Here is a 16,871-nt window from a genome sequence, read left to right as displayed (position 1 = left end):
CATTTAGAAGACAAGAGAGAGGTGAGGGGGGAAGAACTTACCCTTAAAGAGAATCTAGTATTACATGTGGTTGGAACAAAGTCAGTGAAAGGCAGAGAGAAAACAATGTTCAATGTTTCTCCACAAGCTGCTAGATAAACTGGGAGAGAAGAGGAAAAACAAACAAACAAAAAAAATCTGTCAAAATTACTCCCTATTTTGTTCTCAGACAAATTATCAAACATACAGGTAAAAACAATGAAAAGATATTCAAGAACTCATGAAGTAGGACATTGCCATTTTAACTACTGTGTATTTAGAGTACTTTGTACTACATTATTCTGAAAGTATTTACTTTCCACAGCTTGTCCTTTACAGAAAGACATTATACTTAGCACAATGAAATTGCAAGCAGACAATAAAAACAACTGTAACTAATATCTTATGACTTACTTTATTGCTTCACACACCAGTTTTTGGGCAAGAAACACACATTGAAAGTTCCTCAGGCTTCTGATGAAGTAGTGAGCCTTATTTTTAACTAGAACACAACTGTGAGATTTTTAATCCACCATCCTCTTTCTACATTGAAATCATAAGATTCTACTACAGTGTAGTCCACTGAAATACGCATAAACCAAATTGCACATTAAACAAAGTTTTGGCTTTCTTAAGTGTACCTCTTCATTTTGCCTAGAGTTAGCAGCATTATATCCTATTCTGAAATGAACAGGAAACAGACGTTTCTAGTTATATGGAGTTCAAATGGTATTTTTCCAACATTACTCAAAAAATTTATTCCCGAGTGAATGTTTTCAGTTAGCTTACTGAATATATGTCAAGACCTCACGGTTGCTCTCTGCAAACTGTTGTACTAAATCAAAGATTCAAAGGGTCTTGAAAAATGAAGGCTAAAACATGATCTAGAACTGCACTCTCCCCAAAAATGGTATGCATTTGTACAAAGCAAGTTAGAACTTAAAACAGTTTTAGGATGGTTTATGCACATCAACAGTAGTGAAATGGGTAGTTATCACTGAACACACATTTTTCTAGTAAAAATTTTATAATTCTTGTACTCTCTCTATATGAACACTCTATATTTTGTACATATTTTTCATAGTATGTACTCTTCTTCCAAATAAAAAAAAAGTGATCTCACCATTTTCTTGTTGTTTGGTGGAACAGTCAATCCAGTTGTGTTGATTTGCTGCCCAAATCATTTCAAATTGATGAAACATGACTTTGAAGTTCCACATATAAGGAACAAATGAAAAGATATCAGGTGCGCTATCACTGGACCAGTCTTGGATCAAATCTAAACCCACATAAAGTAATAAAAGACAAGTTAGTAGCAGTCAAGTGAGAGATTTCTTCTTTTAAATTTTTGGCTTTTCATAATTTGCAAAGCTTAACCATTTGCTCCTTTACAGAAAAAGGAAAACGAGGAAAACAATACACAGTATCCATTTCTCAGGCAGATATTCCACAAATACTTGCTGTGAAGCCATCTCCCATTTCTCACCTGCTTTTTAAGCTGGAAAGCCATACGTTTAAGTTTTCTAGTTTAGTTTTGTTCAGTAGCAAAGTTACACATTGACCTAAAAGCACTGGATTACCAACTGCTTTCCTTCGGTTTTCCACTCTGGTACTCTGAATGTGTACATTAGTAATATTTTCTAACGCAGCAAAACAGTGTTGTTGTAGAAGTTCATGTTTGCTCTGAACAGACTGGTAGACTATGCTGCGTACTGCAGCAGTATACAGATAATGGCTCCCGCCTCACTAGGAGGATAACTTTATTAGCATGGCACTATGCCTGCACTAATTAATCCTTCCTCCCAGCAGGGCTAATTAGCCCAGGCAGTGCTACATTGATGGGGCTATATTCTTTCCATTACTGCAGCTGGAACATTCAGCAACAGTTTGGTGATGCTGTATCACATTGTACTGCCTTGTGCGCATGTATTCTTCCTCACAGCCAAAATCCTAAGGAGCAAATTACTTCCATCATCTGTTAGACACAGGCACACGACCTAAAGCCTAAGTAGTTGAAAATCAGTCAGCCAAAGAAAGAGATATCAGAGGAATCGACATCCTAGGTGACAAATATTAAACAAATCAATAGCTCTGGTAGAAATAAGTTAATCTGAAATTTAAGATCACTTAACATAACTGCAGATCAAATTATTTTAGATGTTAGAAAATTTAATTATTTGGTATCTCCACTCAAATATAAGAATATCATGTACTTAGACACTTACAGGCAACAGAAAACATCGGGAACTTTGTCCTCAGAAACAATTTGTGGTCCTAAATATGTGAAATCAGAGTACCTGACTTTGTACACCTTTGCAAAATTTGAGAAGAAATTCTAAAGAAAGAATATTTAATTTGATACGTAACTTATTTAGTAAAGAAGTTACCTGTAAAGAAGCTTTTCTGAGCAAAGATAAAATGATAGGTCGCTTTATAAACCTCAAGTTCGCATTGCCATGTCTGTGGCATGTTCCATATCCGGGGATAGCTGGCATTAATGTGAAACTGTGAACAAGATATTAAAGCATCAGGATTTCTTGAAAAGGTGACAATGCTTGACCCTGTAGCTCAGCAGTTTTCACATATGTACTCTGCTGAATAATTAAAACTGTTTTCCTGCTGGGATGAACAGAAGGCCTCTCCAGTTCCTTAATAATTTAATCTCTCTCTCTCTTTTTCTGTGTTTGAAGGTCAAGTGTTAGTGTATTCATTTATTTGGAAAGGTATACTATAAACTTCTGATACATCTGTTGCATTAGACGTACCAAGCAATTTATAAACCAAAATTTTCATTGAAAGCATCACTTTTCACAATACACTAAAGGTAAAATCCCTCAGAATACAGTATTTTTCAACCATTTATATGATGCTTAAATTTAAACATTAAAAACATCACTCTAATAAGGTCATTTAAAAACCAGTGAGAAAGGTAATCTACAGAATTACAGTATTGCAAAAGTGAAATATTAGGCAAACAAAAGAACAATGCAGTATTAAATCTGTTCCAAGTAGTTTAAGCGCTCTGAAGTACTTTTAAGTACTTATGCACACACATTCTGTAGCACAGCTAGCAAGTGTCATCATTTATTAAGGTAAAGCCTGTATGAACACATGGCTACATAGTAAACGAGGCAAGATTCATAAATGGTACTCCAATCCCCCTGCTGCTTTCAAAACACATATAACTTATGTTAGTCACTGCAAGTTACACACATGCATAATCACGTGTGTATATGTAAGTCCCTTACACATTAAGGTCTTGCAAAATACATTCAAAAGGCATATTTCTGTATTGTTTAAGAAGCTAAAGAACTGCTCCACAGACAAATAAACATGTTCTTTATTAAAAATCCTCTGGAGACTGAAGCTTTGTGCTTATTAATGGAAACTTACAGCTAGCATTTCAGCTTCTAAGAGAGTCCGGTACTGCATACTGCTGGTGGCGTCAACATGTAGAAGCTGCCCCTTAATTGTGGGTGAATACCCTAGCAAACAAAAGATATAAAACAATCATTCAGACATAAGAGTTACACAAATACTTAAATAACATTCATCAGTAATTTCAGCAGTCCGTTAACAATCAAGGAATATCACGATGGAAATTAGTAGTATAACAATTCTGTCCTCTACTGTTTGTCAACAAAGAGCTTAATGTGTTCTGCCTTCATGTAGGAGAGATGACAAAAGTCTTCTTGCTGCGTCTGGAAATGCTCAGGTTCTGGAGATCTTGGTTTAAGTTGCAGAATAGAACTCAAATATGCCAGCAAGAATCAAGAGAACAAGCAATTTATCAAAGGGCCTCAAACCAGTCAACAAGATGAGTAAATGCAAGGAACATACCCACCACTTTACATTTATCTCCACTTCACCTTGGATTTTGGGGTTTGTTTTGTTTAAATAAACTACGATTAAATTAGTTTTCATAACGCATTTCTCAGTATGATTCAATTACCACACTAATCCTACTGAAGAAGGCTTCCTGCTTTGAGTTGACAATGTATCTGTAATCTGCTTCCATACACATACAGTTAAATGATACACTGTCTAGTAGTTAAGGAATTTGTGTTTCCTAACCCAAACAAAACATGGAGGTAACTTAACTATTTAAATATATACATGCTTTAATATCTTGCAATGAAATGTACAAGGAAATACTTTTTGTTCCTTTACATAAGAATATACATCTCATAGTCACAAAGGAAGAACACTACAAGACATTCACACACATAGGAATTAAGATAACTGTTCAGGAAAAACATTAGGAAAAGAAATTAAGCTTAGCCTTAACTCACCATTTTCGCCTACTGTCATGGGAATATTTATTTCCAAATATGATCCTGCACCAACATTTACATGTACAGCATTAGTTTCCTGTATTGCAAGAAAGGAAGAAAGTCCAAACATTATTTCTAGGCTCGCCACATCAACCAGTGTCCTTTATGCCTCTGGCTATCAATACCCACACCGAGATTAAGGCACCCAATGACTGAAGTCTTACCTGCCTTCAGAAAAACTGCTAATGAACTATCTATGTGCACTGATACCAAATAACACCATTTTTAGGCTTAACAAATGCTCACTTAGGTCCACTAATAGAAACAGCGTACACAGTCTGATCCAAGGCCTGAGAGGGCAGATGAATATGTATTTCTAACACTACACTTTCTAACCCTTTCAGTCACAAAAAAAGAGAAGAAAACAGGTGTACAATGAAGTCATGCTATATCCCATTTATAAGAGTAGCAACAGGGGAAAGAAAAATCCAAACCCCTACACATACGCATCTTTTGTTCCCCTCACTATCACCTCTCCTGTAATATTAGACATTCACCCAACATCAGAAGAAATTATCTTTTCATCATGGTGAGCTTCGTCATAATGGAAGATTGCACAGGAAATGTCCAGATCATGATTTCCCAAGACTGTAGGAGCTGGCATGGTTTAAGATGTAGCTTTAAAGCTTAAAAGAAACTAAGCCAACAAATATTAATGCCTCTCAGCCAGTATTTCTCTTTGAAGGGTTTGCTCATAATTATGGAAGACTAAAACAAAAATCGCCTAGCTTTTAAAACCATAGTTCTGTAATAAACACCTGAGACAAGTAAAAATATGCAAAACCAAAAAGCACAGTGTAATCACAGTAGACAAGTTATTTTCTAGGTAAGTTTTCATTATTTACCCTATTTTTGGTAAAAAGTAAATCAATGGTGGCATCTGCAATAATATTCATCCGCAGTTCAAAAGCAAGAATCTGTCTTGGTTTCCCAGGCTGAGCAATTTCTGAGACTTTCATAACTTGGTAGTCTGGTGGGAAGAAAAACTTCCACAAGCAATCCCTAGTGGGGAAGAAGGAAAAAAAAAAAAGTGTTGTTTTCATTCACAGAAGAAATAGATATGTATTTATACATATTTATGCATCTATTTGGTTCACTTAATTATTCTCCAGTCAGCTGAATCTTTAGACAACCACTGCATGCGATAAAAAAGAATGTTGGTTTTAAAGTCTTCATCATGGGAGCCTTCCAACTCATCCCTGAAATCTCCAAAAGTTTCAATGACAAGAAGTGACTTTTGGATAAAAGCCATAAATGGACAAACCATAGATGATTTAGAACAAAAAATATTTTAATTCAGATGGCAAACAAGCTATGTTTTTCTTCTTATTCCCAATCTTTGGTTTACAAATCTGCTACAAAATCATAGCAGGAAGTAATCTGTTTATGCTTCGGTTTGTGCATAAATAATAGATGTAATGCCCAGAAATAAACAAAATACAAAACTTTAGGACCTCAGAATGGGAGTAAAATGAAGCCTACATTTCTGCAGACTTATATCTGAACATGCAACCACACGAAAGGAAAGCCACAGCGATGAAGCACAGACAGCATAGCTTATATAGGTCTCGAGGGGGTGGAAGTAAGTCTTTAAGGGGGGTAGCAGTTTCCTGCACCCAGCACCCGACCACTATAGCAGCTTGAATGTTTAAAAAAAAAGCCAAAAACAAAAAAAACCAAACCCCAAGCCAAAAAAAAACAACAACAAAACCCCCACAAACACCACACAACACACACTGTCAAAACCCTGGGGAAACCCAAGATTTTATTGCATGATGCAAGATCAGTATTTGTAGAAGCCCTTATATGAATTTAGAGTACAAAGTCCACAGAACTCTTACAGATCTGTGCTTCTAAAACCTTCAGGCACTTTCCAAAATTCTACCTTCTATCCATGGCACAATGCGAAAGTGTTCCCAGGTATGTACCTATGAACTCTGCGCACTCTGAATAGGCACCGAACTGCCTTTTCATCATGGGAGCCTTCCAACTCATCCCTGAAATCTCCAAAAGTTTCAATGACAAGAAGTGACTTTTGGATAAAAGCCATAAATGGACAAACCATAGATGATTTAGAACAAAAAATATTTTAATTCAGATGGCAAACAAGCTATGTTTTTCTTCTTATTCCCAATCTTTGGTTTACAAATCTGCTACAAAATCATAGCAGGAAGTAATCTGTTTATGCTTCGGTTTGTGCATAAATAATAGATGTAATGCCCAGAAATAAACAAAATACAAAACTTTAGGACCTCAGAATGGGAGTAAAATGAAGCCTACATTTCTGCAGACTTATATCTGAACATGCAACCACACGAAAGGAAAGCCACAGCGATGAAGCACAGACAGCATAGCTTATATAGGTCTCGAGGGGGTGGAAGTAAGTCTTTAAGGGGGGTAGCAGTTTCCTGCACCCAGCACCCGACCACTATAGCAGCTTGAATGTTTAAAAAAAAAAAAAAAACAAAAACACAAAAAACCAAACCCCAAGCCAAAAAAAAACAACAACAAAACCCCCACAAACACCACACAACACACACTGTCAAAACCCTGGGGAAACCCAAGATTTTATTGCATGATGCAAGATCAGTATTTGTAGAAGCCCTTATATGAATTTAGAGTACAAAGTCCACAGCACTCCTACAGATCTGTGCTTCTAAAACGTTCAGGCACTTTCCAAAATTCTACCTTCTATCCATGGCACAATGCGAAAGTGTTCCCAGGTATGTACCTATGAACTCTGCGCACTCTGAATAGGCACCGAACTGCCTTCTGCCTAGCCAGTTAAAATTATAAAAAGCATACCATCGTAGAGCGAGCTTTCTCGGCAGTATTAAAAATATCATTAATGATTCACTGACTTCACGTTCCTAGCAAAGCACTGTTCTGGAAATTGGCATTTTCTCTTAAATTCTCTTAGACACTGTCATATCTAATGACTACTCTTTGGTCTGCCATCCTCACACTCCTAAGAGACAGTTAATCATAATAGTTCACAGGAGAATTAACGGAGGCCAAGAGAAGTATCTATCTGTAATTAATAGGGGAAAAGAGGGAAAGCACTGATTATGCCACTTTTACTTAATAGTCCTTTACTCTCTAAACAATCCTATTGTCTCCACCAGAAATACTCGTGAGCAAAACATCGAGGGCTAAGTGAAGAACAGTAGTAGAGCTCTGGCCTAATATTTTGTCACTAAAATATCTAGATAATAAATACTTTGAAGGCCGCGTCAAGCAGTTGATTCTCCTAAGCAGGGATAAATGATTCCCCCTCATTATTTTCATAGCCAGATTTGTACTTCCATAAAATCTTCTCATGAATATGCAGTGTATTCCCATCCATGAGCTAATAGGAGCATGACAAGTCTAAAAGGTAACCAATTAAAAGGTTAAACCCTTAGGTATGTAACACTTGATAAATAGCAGAACTACTTTGTTCACAAAAAATAGGAACATAATTTATTAATTTAATAATAAAAATTCACTGAGTGATCCTAACTTTGGAAGGCCAACATGATAAACAACAATGAATTTACTAATCTTAAACCATTGTGGCAGGACTCTTCTTTTAGACTGCCTAGCCTAGCCCATACAAATTAGAAGTCTGAGCAATCGCACACTGGAAACTTCAGAATGTTTCCTCAATAATAATAGATATTAAAGATTAAAACTGGAGATGTAAATCATGATAATACCTCTGCCTATCAGCCCAAGGTCCATAGTTGAAGTCTGTTCCTTTTCCACAAACAATGTCCAAACCCCAACATGGTGGCAGGTCCTGTAATTTGCTGTCTTCGTTGTTTGCTTCTCCATCATTACTTTCCTCCGTCTCCTCTGGTACAAGACCTATATTACATAATATAATAAACAGATTATTAAAGGAAGCTGCTTCAAATTAGCATGAAAAATGTTTACTAAGCACAAGACAATTCAAGCGTCCTGATGTCAGTTTTATTTGAGACCACTACAGTACGTAAATATCAAGCCACAATTCAGTGCAGGCTCCCAGGGGAAGGGCAAGAATATGACCAAAAATTCTCAGGATTTTCTGAAGCGCTGCTCACTGATGTCAGTCAAATGCTGACATACACAGCAGTTTTATCTCTTAACTATGCTTTTTACCAATACAGGCTTTCATGCATCCGCATTCAGTTCCGAATCCTACTTACAAAACTAAGTTTTGAAACAAATAAGATTAAGTTAAAATCATTCCTACAGACAATGCAAGCAAATAAAAAAGGAAGACTTAGTACAGTAGACCCGGAGTTACCAGTAAAAATTCAAGCAGTCATTCAGCAACGATCCAAAATTGCCACCTATCCTACACCAGTATACATCATTATTGCACGTGTTACCTTTGTTCAAGATTCAGGCAACACTTTAAGTGGAGTCAGAGCAAAAGCTTTTGCAAACCAAAAAAACTCCAGTAAAATGAAGTGGTAATATAACGCACTGGATTTAAAGTGAAAAAGACAGACACCGCAATATTCAGAAATCGATGCATCAAATAAACTTCCCAAAAACCCCAGTAGGTATTGACTATAAATTGTCCCCACTCCTGAAGTACTTTTGGAAACCTGCATCATTTAAGTTTACAGCTTAAAACATAATTTGTTTCAAGAATAAATATCAAGATTATTTGCTTCTGTGTTGCATATACACTTGCGGAAGGCACTGCTGACAGAGTACCTACATCTTTATAAAACTATTTACTGATAAAAACATTAGTTCTACATGTACAGATATCTCATCTATGGAATTTCCCGGGCCTCTTACATGAAACAGTCTAGAAGCCGACAACAACCATTAAAAAGAATGCAGCTCAAAATTTCACGCCCTTCTAAATATGCAATATGTGAACTCTCTCCCATTTGTTTCAGTGGAAATTTTTTTCATTTGCAGAAAAAATAACTTATGAACTTATAAGCATTCATAAGCGTATGTATGAACGCTTTTATTGGCTCCAAAACATTACACTAACTCTTTCAGCATAAAGAATTTTCAGCATTAAAAAAAAAAAGAAGAAATTGTCTAGCAAATCCAGACAATTAAATAAACAAACAGCCTTCAAATCCCTTAAAATTTTATCTTTGTATTTAACAGAAGGTACCTGGTTCATCCATATAGTAATAGATGTCAACATCATTGGACTGCATTACAACAAAACCTTCACCCATCAGCCTCGGTGGTCTGTAATGGAAAAAAGTGCAAAGATAAAGATTAAAAAGCAATGCACTGAGATAAATCTTTATGAATTCAAGTAATTTTAAATGCAACATATTAAGCATAATAGAAGAGATTACATAGGTCAGGCTCACTTGTAGCTTCTAAGCAGTACATATTTAACCATGGAATCATCAATAAAACTGCTGTCTGTATCAAGCAAGCCAACAGTGGAGATACAGTGTTATGTGGTACCTGACTGGGAAGATTTTGTGGGCAAGACTCAAGTCTGATGTGATCCCAAGACACCAGCTCCATGCGCCTACCTTATCTACCAGGCATCGGTCTTGTCACATTACCAGAAGGGTGAATGGAATAGACAGGCGTGCCCGCGCCACACACCACAGTCTGTCCAAATGCAGCTGTTTGTTAAGTTAAATTTGAAGTGCAGGTTATGATTTTTTTTTCCCTCCCCAGCACGCTGTGATTCCTGGTCTATCTGCTACCTCAGACTAAACGAGCTGCTGAAAATAAACACCGTGAATATTCAAGTCTACCTGGTCTCAAGTCTCCTATCAAAAAGGCAGCTGTCATATGGCCAGGCTATGTCTACCCCGATTTGCAAAAAAATACTTGATCATTATGTTATTATTATTGTAATGATTATCATTATTATTATTATTGTTATTATATAAAGTAACTTAAAGGTTTAGTTAACTCAAGCATGAAGACACCAGGCTCCTCTCCACAAAGACATTTCTCAGGTATTGTAACCAGCTACCAAAGTTTTACTTTCAATGTTTCATTCCATCAGGAGTTCCTTTCTCCTTGTCCTATATCGTTCTTTCACCTGCTAATTGTTTTCTTACTAAAATAGCACTCTAAACCAAAGGGACAAGACATCTTCAGTAATTAGACCATTAGTTTAAAAAAAAAAAAGGCAAAAAAAAAAGCTGTTCTTCCTCAAGAACATTTCCCTCAATATAAAAGAATCTAAGTGATAAAACTAATACACGAAACACTTCCCCTAACACTATTATATTGGTATATTACAATCACTTTCTTACAGTGTTACATGTTGATTTACATAATATTACCTTTTACAGTAATAATAACATTATAATGTGAAAGTTCTATTTTTACTGCAAAAGATGTTTTTGCCACTTTTCAGCCACTTTTGTAAGTTGTCACTTCTTAACAAAAAAAAAGAAAATTCCAATGACAGAAATACATGGTCTAAGAGCGTGACCTGTTAGAAGCACACTGCCCATTTTACCACAGCTCATTTCAAACGCAGGAAGGCTTGGAAAATATGGAAGACAGCAGATGCAGAGCCCATGCACTGCCAGAAGTTCTTCAAAAGCAACAGAGCAGGAACCTTGAAATCAATTTTACTTTGAGAGTAACGACAGCAGTAAAAGACAAAATACTTTCTACTCATTCCCAATTTTCCAATTATTTCTTTTCTCTGTTCAAAACTGAACTGGCCTCCCCAGTGAGATGCAAATAGAGCAAGATGTGAAAAAAAAAAAGTTTAGTGGTTCAGGAATAGAAGTGGGAAGGAAAGCATTGAGAGATATGTAAATAGTAGTTCAGGGGAAGAGCTCAGTGTATTCTGCCCACACTCCTCAACAGGCACACGCAGGTCAGCGAGACTGGAAAGCACACCGTGGCACAGCAGCGTTGAGTTAGTAATTTCAGCCTCTCAAGCTGAGCATACCACCAACGGGGCTCAGAGGAAGCCGCTCCGCTTTGTAATGCAAGAGAGGGGAAGCTCACAACATAACCAGCTGTAAAACTTCGGAGCCTGACAGTAACTTCTTCATCCAACACACTCATTTCCCATTGTCCGACTGTACCCTCAGCGGGGCACACTGTCAGGCAAAGGCTGCATCTCATTTCAGCAGCTCAGCATTTCACCACGAGGGTCAGCCAGCCACAGCGCGAGGTGGCCTGTCTATGATGGCAAACTGCACTTACTCCCCACTGCTCGATCTGATATACGTTTTGTTCCGTGAAATACAGAATACTATATCCCTTTCACATGAAGTGCGTTCCCCTCTCTGACAGCACAGAGTGCATAGGTCTCGAAACACTATATACAGATTTACCTAAGCTTATAGAAATACACTGGAGAAGCTACATTACTGTTTTAATAAAAATTACTGTAAAGCATGAATGCATAGGGCAGACTTAACAATGGTTTACTTCTGCCTTCCTAATAGCGTTTACACTTATACCGACTTAGAATAATTAATAATTTTGTGTTAATCTAAAACACTATCTTAAATAGAATTACAAAGAGTTTTGAGCTAAGACTTCTTCGAGATGGACAGTTTGACTTAAGTCCATGGCTTAACAGAAGCTGTCATTTAGCTGCAGGAAAGAGAGAAATGTCTATAGGAAAGCCTTAGGAGCTGACAGAATGGCCCAGTCCTTCTGTCAAACACCCACTGCTGTGTCATCCTCATCACCTTTGCCATACTCCACTTTCCGGAGGAAAGCTATGAGGTCTTACACTAAATGGAAGTAGATGGGGAAGAAAAAACCCACCAAAACCACACATGGTAGCTAAACGTCTTCCTCAGTCCTTTTCCTCCAATTCTTTTAGTGTACATCTTTACCGTGTCTGCACGGTATTATTATTTCGTGCTCTTGTTCTGATCTCTCTGAACTCACTACACTTGTATAAAACTTTTTGCCTGGTCAGTGTGGGTTTTTTCCACAAAGAGAAAAGTTCTCTTCTGTATCGTCATGTCTTGTCACTAGTTTTTTTATTTCCTTTTTAAGAAGAATATGAACATATACAGCAGGTGACTGAAGCAGCTTATAGTTTTACATTATCGAAGCATCACAGGCCATAGCAAACACAAAACAGCAGCCAAGAAAAGCAGTATCTTTCCTTGTACCAGTCCTAGGATAGTCATAGGTTAGGTGACAACCGACAGGTGGTGAACCCAGTAGCAGAACCGATTTAGATTTAAGACCAACATGTATTTTTCTTAATAGGGATGAATTCCATGACCAGTGTTCACTGCACAGCCATGCAAAAAAGACCACAGTACTGCTTCTTTTAGCTGTATTCTCAGCTGAAAGGGCACACGAAACTAGCTCCGCAGAAAATGGGAGAGAAAGGTACCTAATGAGGCTGCCTAACCCACCCTCCGCAGGAATAGTTACTCCTTGCCAGACTTAGCTGATGGAGGTGGTAGAACCCTAGAAACCCCACCACAAGCCATTTGCAAAAACAAATTAGGTAATGGCAATGAATGATAATGAGACTATCATCATCATTAAAAAGTATTTCCGAATATCTATCCTAAACTTCCACTTTGAGCCTGCTGACTTAGTCACTGCTCCCCGAACTACTTCTGCTTTGATCTGCTTTTCCTGGCACATTTTTTTCCCTTGGGTTTTGGAGGATTTATTTGCAAAAACCAATGGAGGCGTTGAGATGTCTGTCCGTAATATAATATGACAGTTTTCACGGTGGGTTTTTGATGTTTGTATCGATTAGTCAGTCTGTTACAATTTCATCAAGTCACTTAGCTGGTTTTTATACGTGCGTTGCCTGCAGGAATTTCTGAAAGTTAAGACACCCAGCTTAATTTTTAAGCCAAAGAAGCATAAGAGGGCAGGCTCTAAAGATTCAAGCATTCCCCATTTCCAGTGAACTGGGTCATTTGTTGGATCTACCCAGTAAATTAGGGCACATTTTCTGCACACATGCCATCCTTCAGCCATCAGAAGCTGCAGGGATGGTAACAGCATAAAAAGAAAATACTTAGCGGAAACAGGAGAAAAAGCTAATAGTTTGAATATCTTAATCCTATTTTGTTTTAATCTTGTTTGTTTTCAATATTAGTTGGAGAAATTTCCTTTGTCGTCATGTCGGAAGAGTAAGATTCTGTACACATCCACAGAATGTTTTTTGAAAACATATAAAGGCATATTATAGATGACAGTATTTGGCTGATACAAAGCCAATTAAGGTACAGTCAAATGATGTACAGTTTATTTCCAAATATCATAATTCATTCGCTGGATATTGTTGCTTAGGAGGTATAAAATAGGTATAATCATTTCACATGAACTCATACACGCAATTGTCCAAGGGTGGTAAACATTATTTATTTTTTGTTGAGCAAATAACACCTGTGAAAGACACTGAAATTTAGCAGTTTTGTCCAAATTATCTGTTGAATATATAATGTTGTAAACATTAAATAAGATCATGCAGAAAATTCTGGCTATGATGTTCATACCGTATCAATCAGGGATGTTAATACAGTATGCATATAACTGTCTTGCTGGTTAAAGTGTAATAAAACAAGAATCCTAGTGTCAAATCACTTCATGCAAGCACCCTTTCTTTTGTTTGACTTATTACCATCCCGTTTGTTAAAGCTGCATAACCCCGCTTACGCAGAATACAGAGGTAAAAGGATCAGCAATCTGTCTTCAAAAGATAACATGATTTCTACTATAGCAAGCACCGCCCATTTTTTTATAAATATTTTCCAAACCATAGGCAAATCAGCTCTACAGAACTCAACACCTTAAATCTTGCATTTATCCTAGAAATTTAGTGCTGTCAAAGCCTGTGTACAGCTATAGTACCTGAGTGAAGGAAAATAAAAGATGAATGCAGGATGCCCCATCCCTGCAAACATTCCAGGTGAGGTTGGACGGGGCTCTGAGCAACCTGCTCTAGTTGAAGATGTCCCTGCCCACGGCAGGGGGGTTGGACTACATGACCTTTAGAGGTCCCTTCCAACCCGAACTATTCTATGATTAATCATAGAGCAGAACACACCCCAAAAATCTACAATGAGATAGAAAACCAGTACTTTTCTCCATAAATAAAATAGTTTCAAAGATCCAACATTTAAAACCTTCAGTGGTAAAAATGCCAACTGTCTAAACACAGTAAGAAAAATAAAGTCACAGAAACACAATCAACATTCTTTTCTTCGTTTTCTTAAAATAAATAATAAAATAATATGGAAACAAAAATACCCAAAACTTACTCATCATTTTGAAGACCAACATATCTTGGACTTGGAACCAGCATGACTCTAACATTTTCCAGTTTTCCTTTCACAATGTGCATAAACTGATCAAGGTGGCTCGAAGGTGGTTTTGTGGTATATGTCAAAAAAGCATCATCAAAGTTAATACAAAGTGTTTGTGGCTGATAATGATTCCCAAACGCCAAGCGACCCTAAATCAAAAAGAAAACCCCATTACTCATTATACACTGCTCTTTTATATATATCTAATTTACATATAATAATGCACTTTAACCAGCCCTATGCAAATAAAGACCATGGACAAAAATCCTGGCCATATTCTGTGCATATCTAAAAATACTACCTTATACATTAAACTCTCAGTATTCTATCTCCTATCACCTCAATAACAGTTTTCCTGGGTTTTTTGGGAGGCAACATCAACTTTTAAGGAACGTGTCCAAATATCCCTATTAAAAGATGCAGGGAAGAAAAGAAAAAAGAAGAAAAAAAACCCCAAACACCTCCCAAAAACCCAACACACCACACATTGTACAACACCCATTACCTAGCTTAATTACTTGGTGATATTCTTGAAATCATTACAAGTCTAAGACACAAGTATTTCCTACAACAGAGAACATAACCATATTTCCATCAGCACCAGCAGGATTTGTGACTGTGTCAGGGGAGTGCTGGTGGTGTCATTTTAAAACTTTTTTAAAGCATGAAGGAGAACAAAAACTCAAAAAGAACGTACAAGAAAAATGAATGGCAAGCCTGATTTTTAAACATCTACTGCTAAATATTTTCATCATCGGGGTCTTTTCACTTACCGTGCTCACATTGACTTTAATGACTGGAATAAGCGATCTCCATGAAGAAGAAGGGTCTTGAGATTCTGTTTTTACTTTAACGCTATGGGAAAAAATGGGGTTTATTATTTTGTCTTTTCTGCAGAAGAACTAACCAACCTTTTCTTCTAGGGGTCTTCAGTGCACAGATCTCAGAGAACACTCCTTCCCACAGGGGTGCCTCCTGTAAGGGACCTGCTAGCAGACTACTGCAGACTCCTCCAGAGCCTGGAATAACAGCAGGAAGCATATGCAGCTGCGCTTGGGTGCTGGTATACTGAGCTGACACAGGTAGAAAACAAGTGTGCCATCTTTAACACAGAGCAACAGTTAAATAAACCTTCCTCAGGGGAACTTGGTCTGTTCTAAAAATTCCTTTCCCAAGACACGTCCTCCCCAAAGGCAGAAGATCTTCCAGCACCTGTCAATAAGGGTATAAGATGAAAACATGAAGAGACTGGCTCAGAGGCACAGCCCTTACCCAAACTCGGGACTGCCACAGCATCCTGCAGCTGCCCACTACGTAATTTAGTAACACATACTAGCCTGGCCTGCAGCAGTGGAAGGACTCAAGTCTCATTAGATCTTCACTGCTCCTGCCAATAAATCAGTCTGGTCTGATTCTGCCCAAAGAGAGGCTTATTATTGGACATCTGACTCCACTACACATAAGTCATGTAGGAGAACTCCTTATAGACCTGCACCGTATTTTCTGGGGTACCCCAAAAAGAGGAATAAAATAAGAAAAGAAGGTTTGTGTAGCTATACACAAACACACACCCCTAAAAAGCCAACTTGTGAAATCAGCCCAAGTTTAAAGCTCAAAAACCACTAAGTGCTCCCAACACCACATAGATCCTCACATTTTGTCTATTCAATGTCTTGAGCAGCTATGACTTCTACTGAGCAATACCATTATTATTCTGCAAGCATAACCTTCTTCAACACATGCTCCCTTTCCACACTGTACTTCAAATGGATTTTTCAACCTGTCTCTGATCATTAAACAAGGAGTGTTTGGTTGTGTTTTTTAATTATTATGGTAGGAAGTCTGAGGAAAGGAAAAAGATTTAAACTGTCAGGCTTGTCAGTGCAATTTCTCTCTCAGCTGTGCTTCAACCATTTGGCCTCCAGAGCATATGTTAACAAAACATTACCCAATTAGTTCAGCACTTTGCGGAACAAAGCATCAACAAAATAGCAAAATGAATAATAATTTACCTTTCAAGATTGGTATGTGTTCTCTGCCTCCCATTTACTTGTGCTTTTTCATCATCTTTCTTTGCTGGAATTATTGTGGGATCCAAGCCAAACAGTTCTTGAAGTTGTCCATAAAGCTCAGAACGGTTGTACACATGAAATTCAAAGTCATTCACCATAATATACAGTCGTGTTTCTGCCTTTGGATCTAAACAAATAGGAGGAAAAGAGCTTCTAATTCTAATCCAACATCCTCTTGCAATATTTACAGTTTTTCAAATACACAC

The 16,871-nt window shown here is 37.4% G+C and overlaps 1 protein-coding gene across 1 annotated transcript in view; it reads right to left on the bottom strand.

Annotated features, from left to right (window-relative positions):
* Positions 1 to 16,871, bottom strand: part of KIAA1109 (KIAA1109 ortholog) — a 123,600-nt gene that overhangs the window by 94,887 nt on the left and 11,842 nt on the right. Inside the window, exons 5-15 of the mRNA XM_009334926.1 lie at positions 16,606 to 16,792; positions 15,367 to 15,448; positions 14,549 to 14,742; positions 9,466 to 9,545; positions 8,051 to 8,201; positions 5,198 to 5,354; positions 4,311 to 4,389; positions 3,412 to 3,503; positions 2,406 to 2,523; positions 1,142 to 1,297; positions 42 to 139 (exon numbers count right to left, since the gene is read on the bottom strand). Of these exons, the coding sequence (XP_009333201.1) occupies positions 42 to 139; positions 1,142 to 1,297; positions 2,406 to 2,523; positions 3,412 to 3,503; positions 4,311 to 4,389; positions 5,198 to 5,354; positions 8,051 to 8,201; positions 9,466 to 9,545; positions 14,549 to 14,742; positions 15,367 to 15,448; positions 16,606 to 16,792 (1,394 nt within the window). The remainder of the gene's footprint in view (positions 1 to 41; positions 140 to 1,141; positions 1,298 to 2,405; positions 2,524 to 3,411; positions 3,504 to 4,310; positions 4,390 to 5,197; positions 5,355 to 8,050; positions 8,202 to 9,465; positions 9,546 to 14,548; positions 14,743 to 15,366; positions 15,449 to 16,605; positions 16,793 to 16,871) is intronic.

Source organism: Pygoscelis adeliae, unplaced genomic scaffold (assembly GCF_000699105.1).
Source record: "Pygoscelis adeliae isolate BGI_AS28 unplaced genomic scaffold, ASM69910v1 Scaffold31, whole genome shotgun sequence".
Classification (NCBI taxonomy): Eukaryota; Metazoa; Chordata; class Aves; order Sphenisciformes; family Spheniscidae; genus Pygoscelis; species Pygoscelis adeliae.
This window is presented reverse-complemented; position numbering and strand designations above follow the sequence as displayed.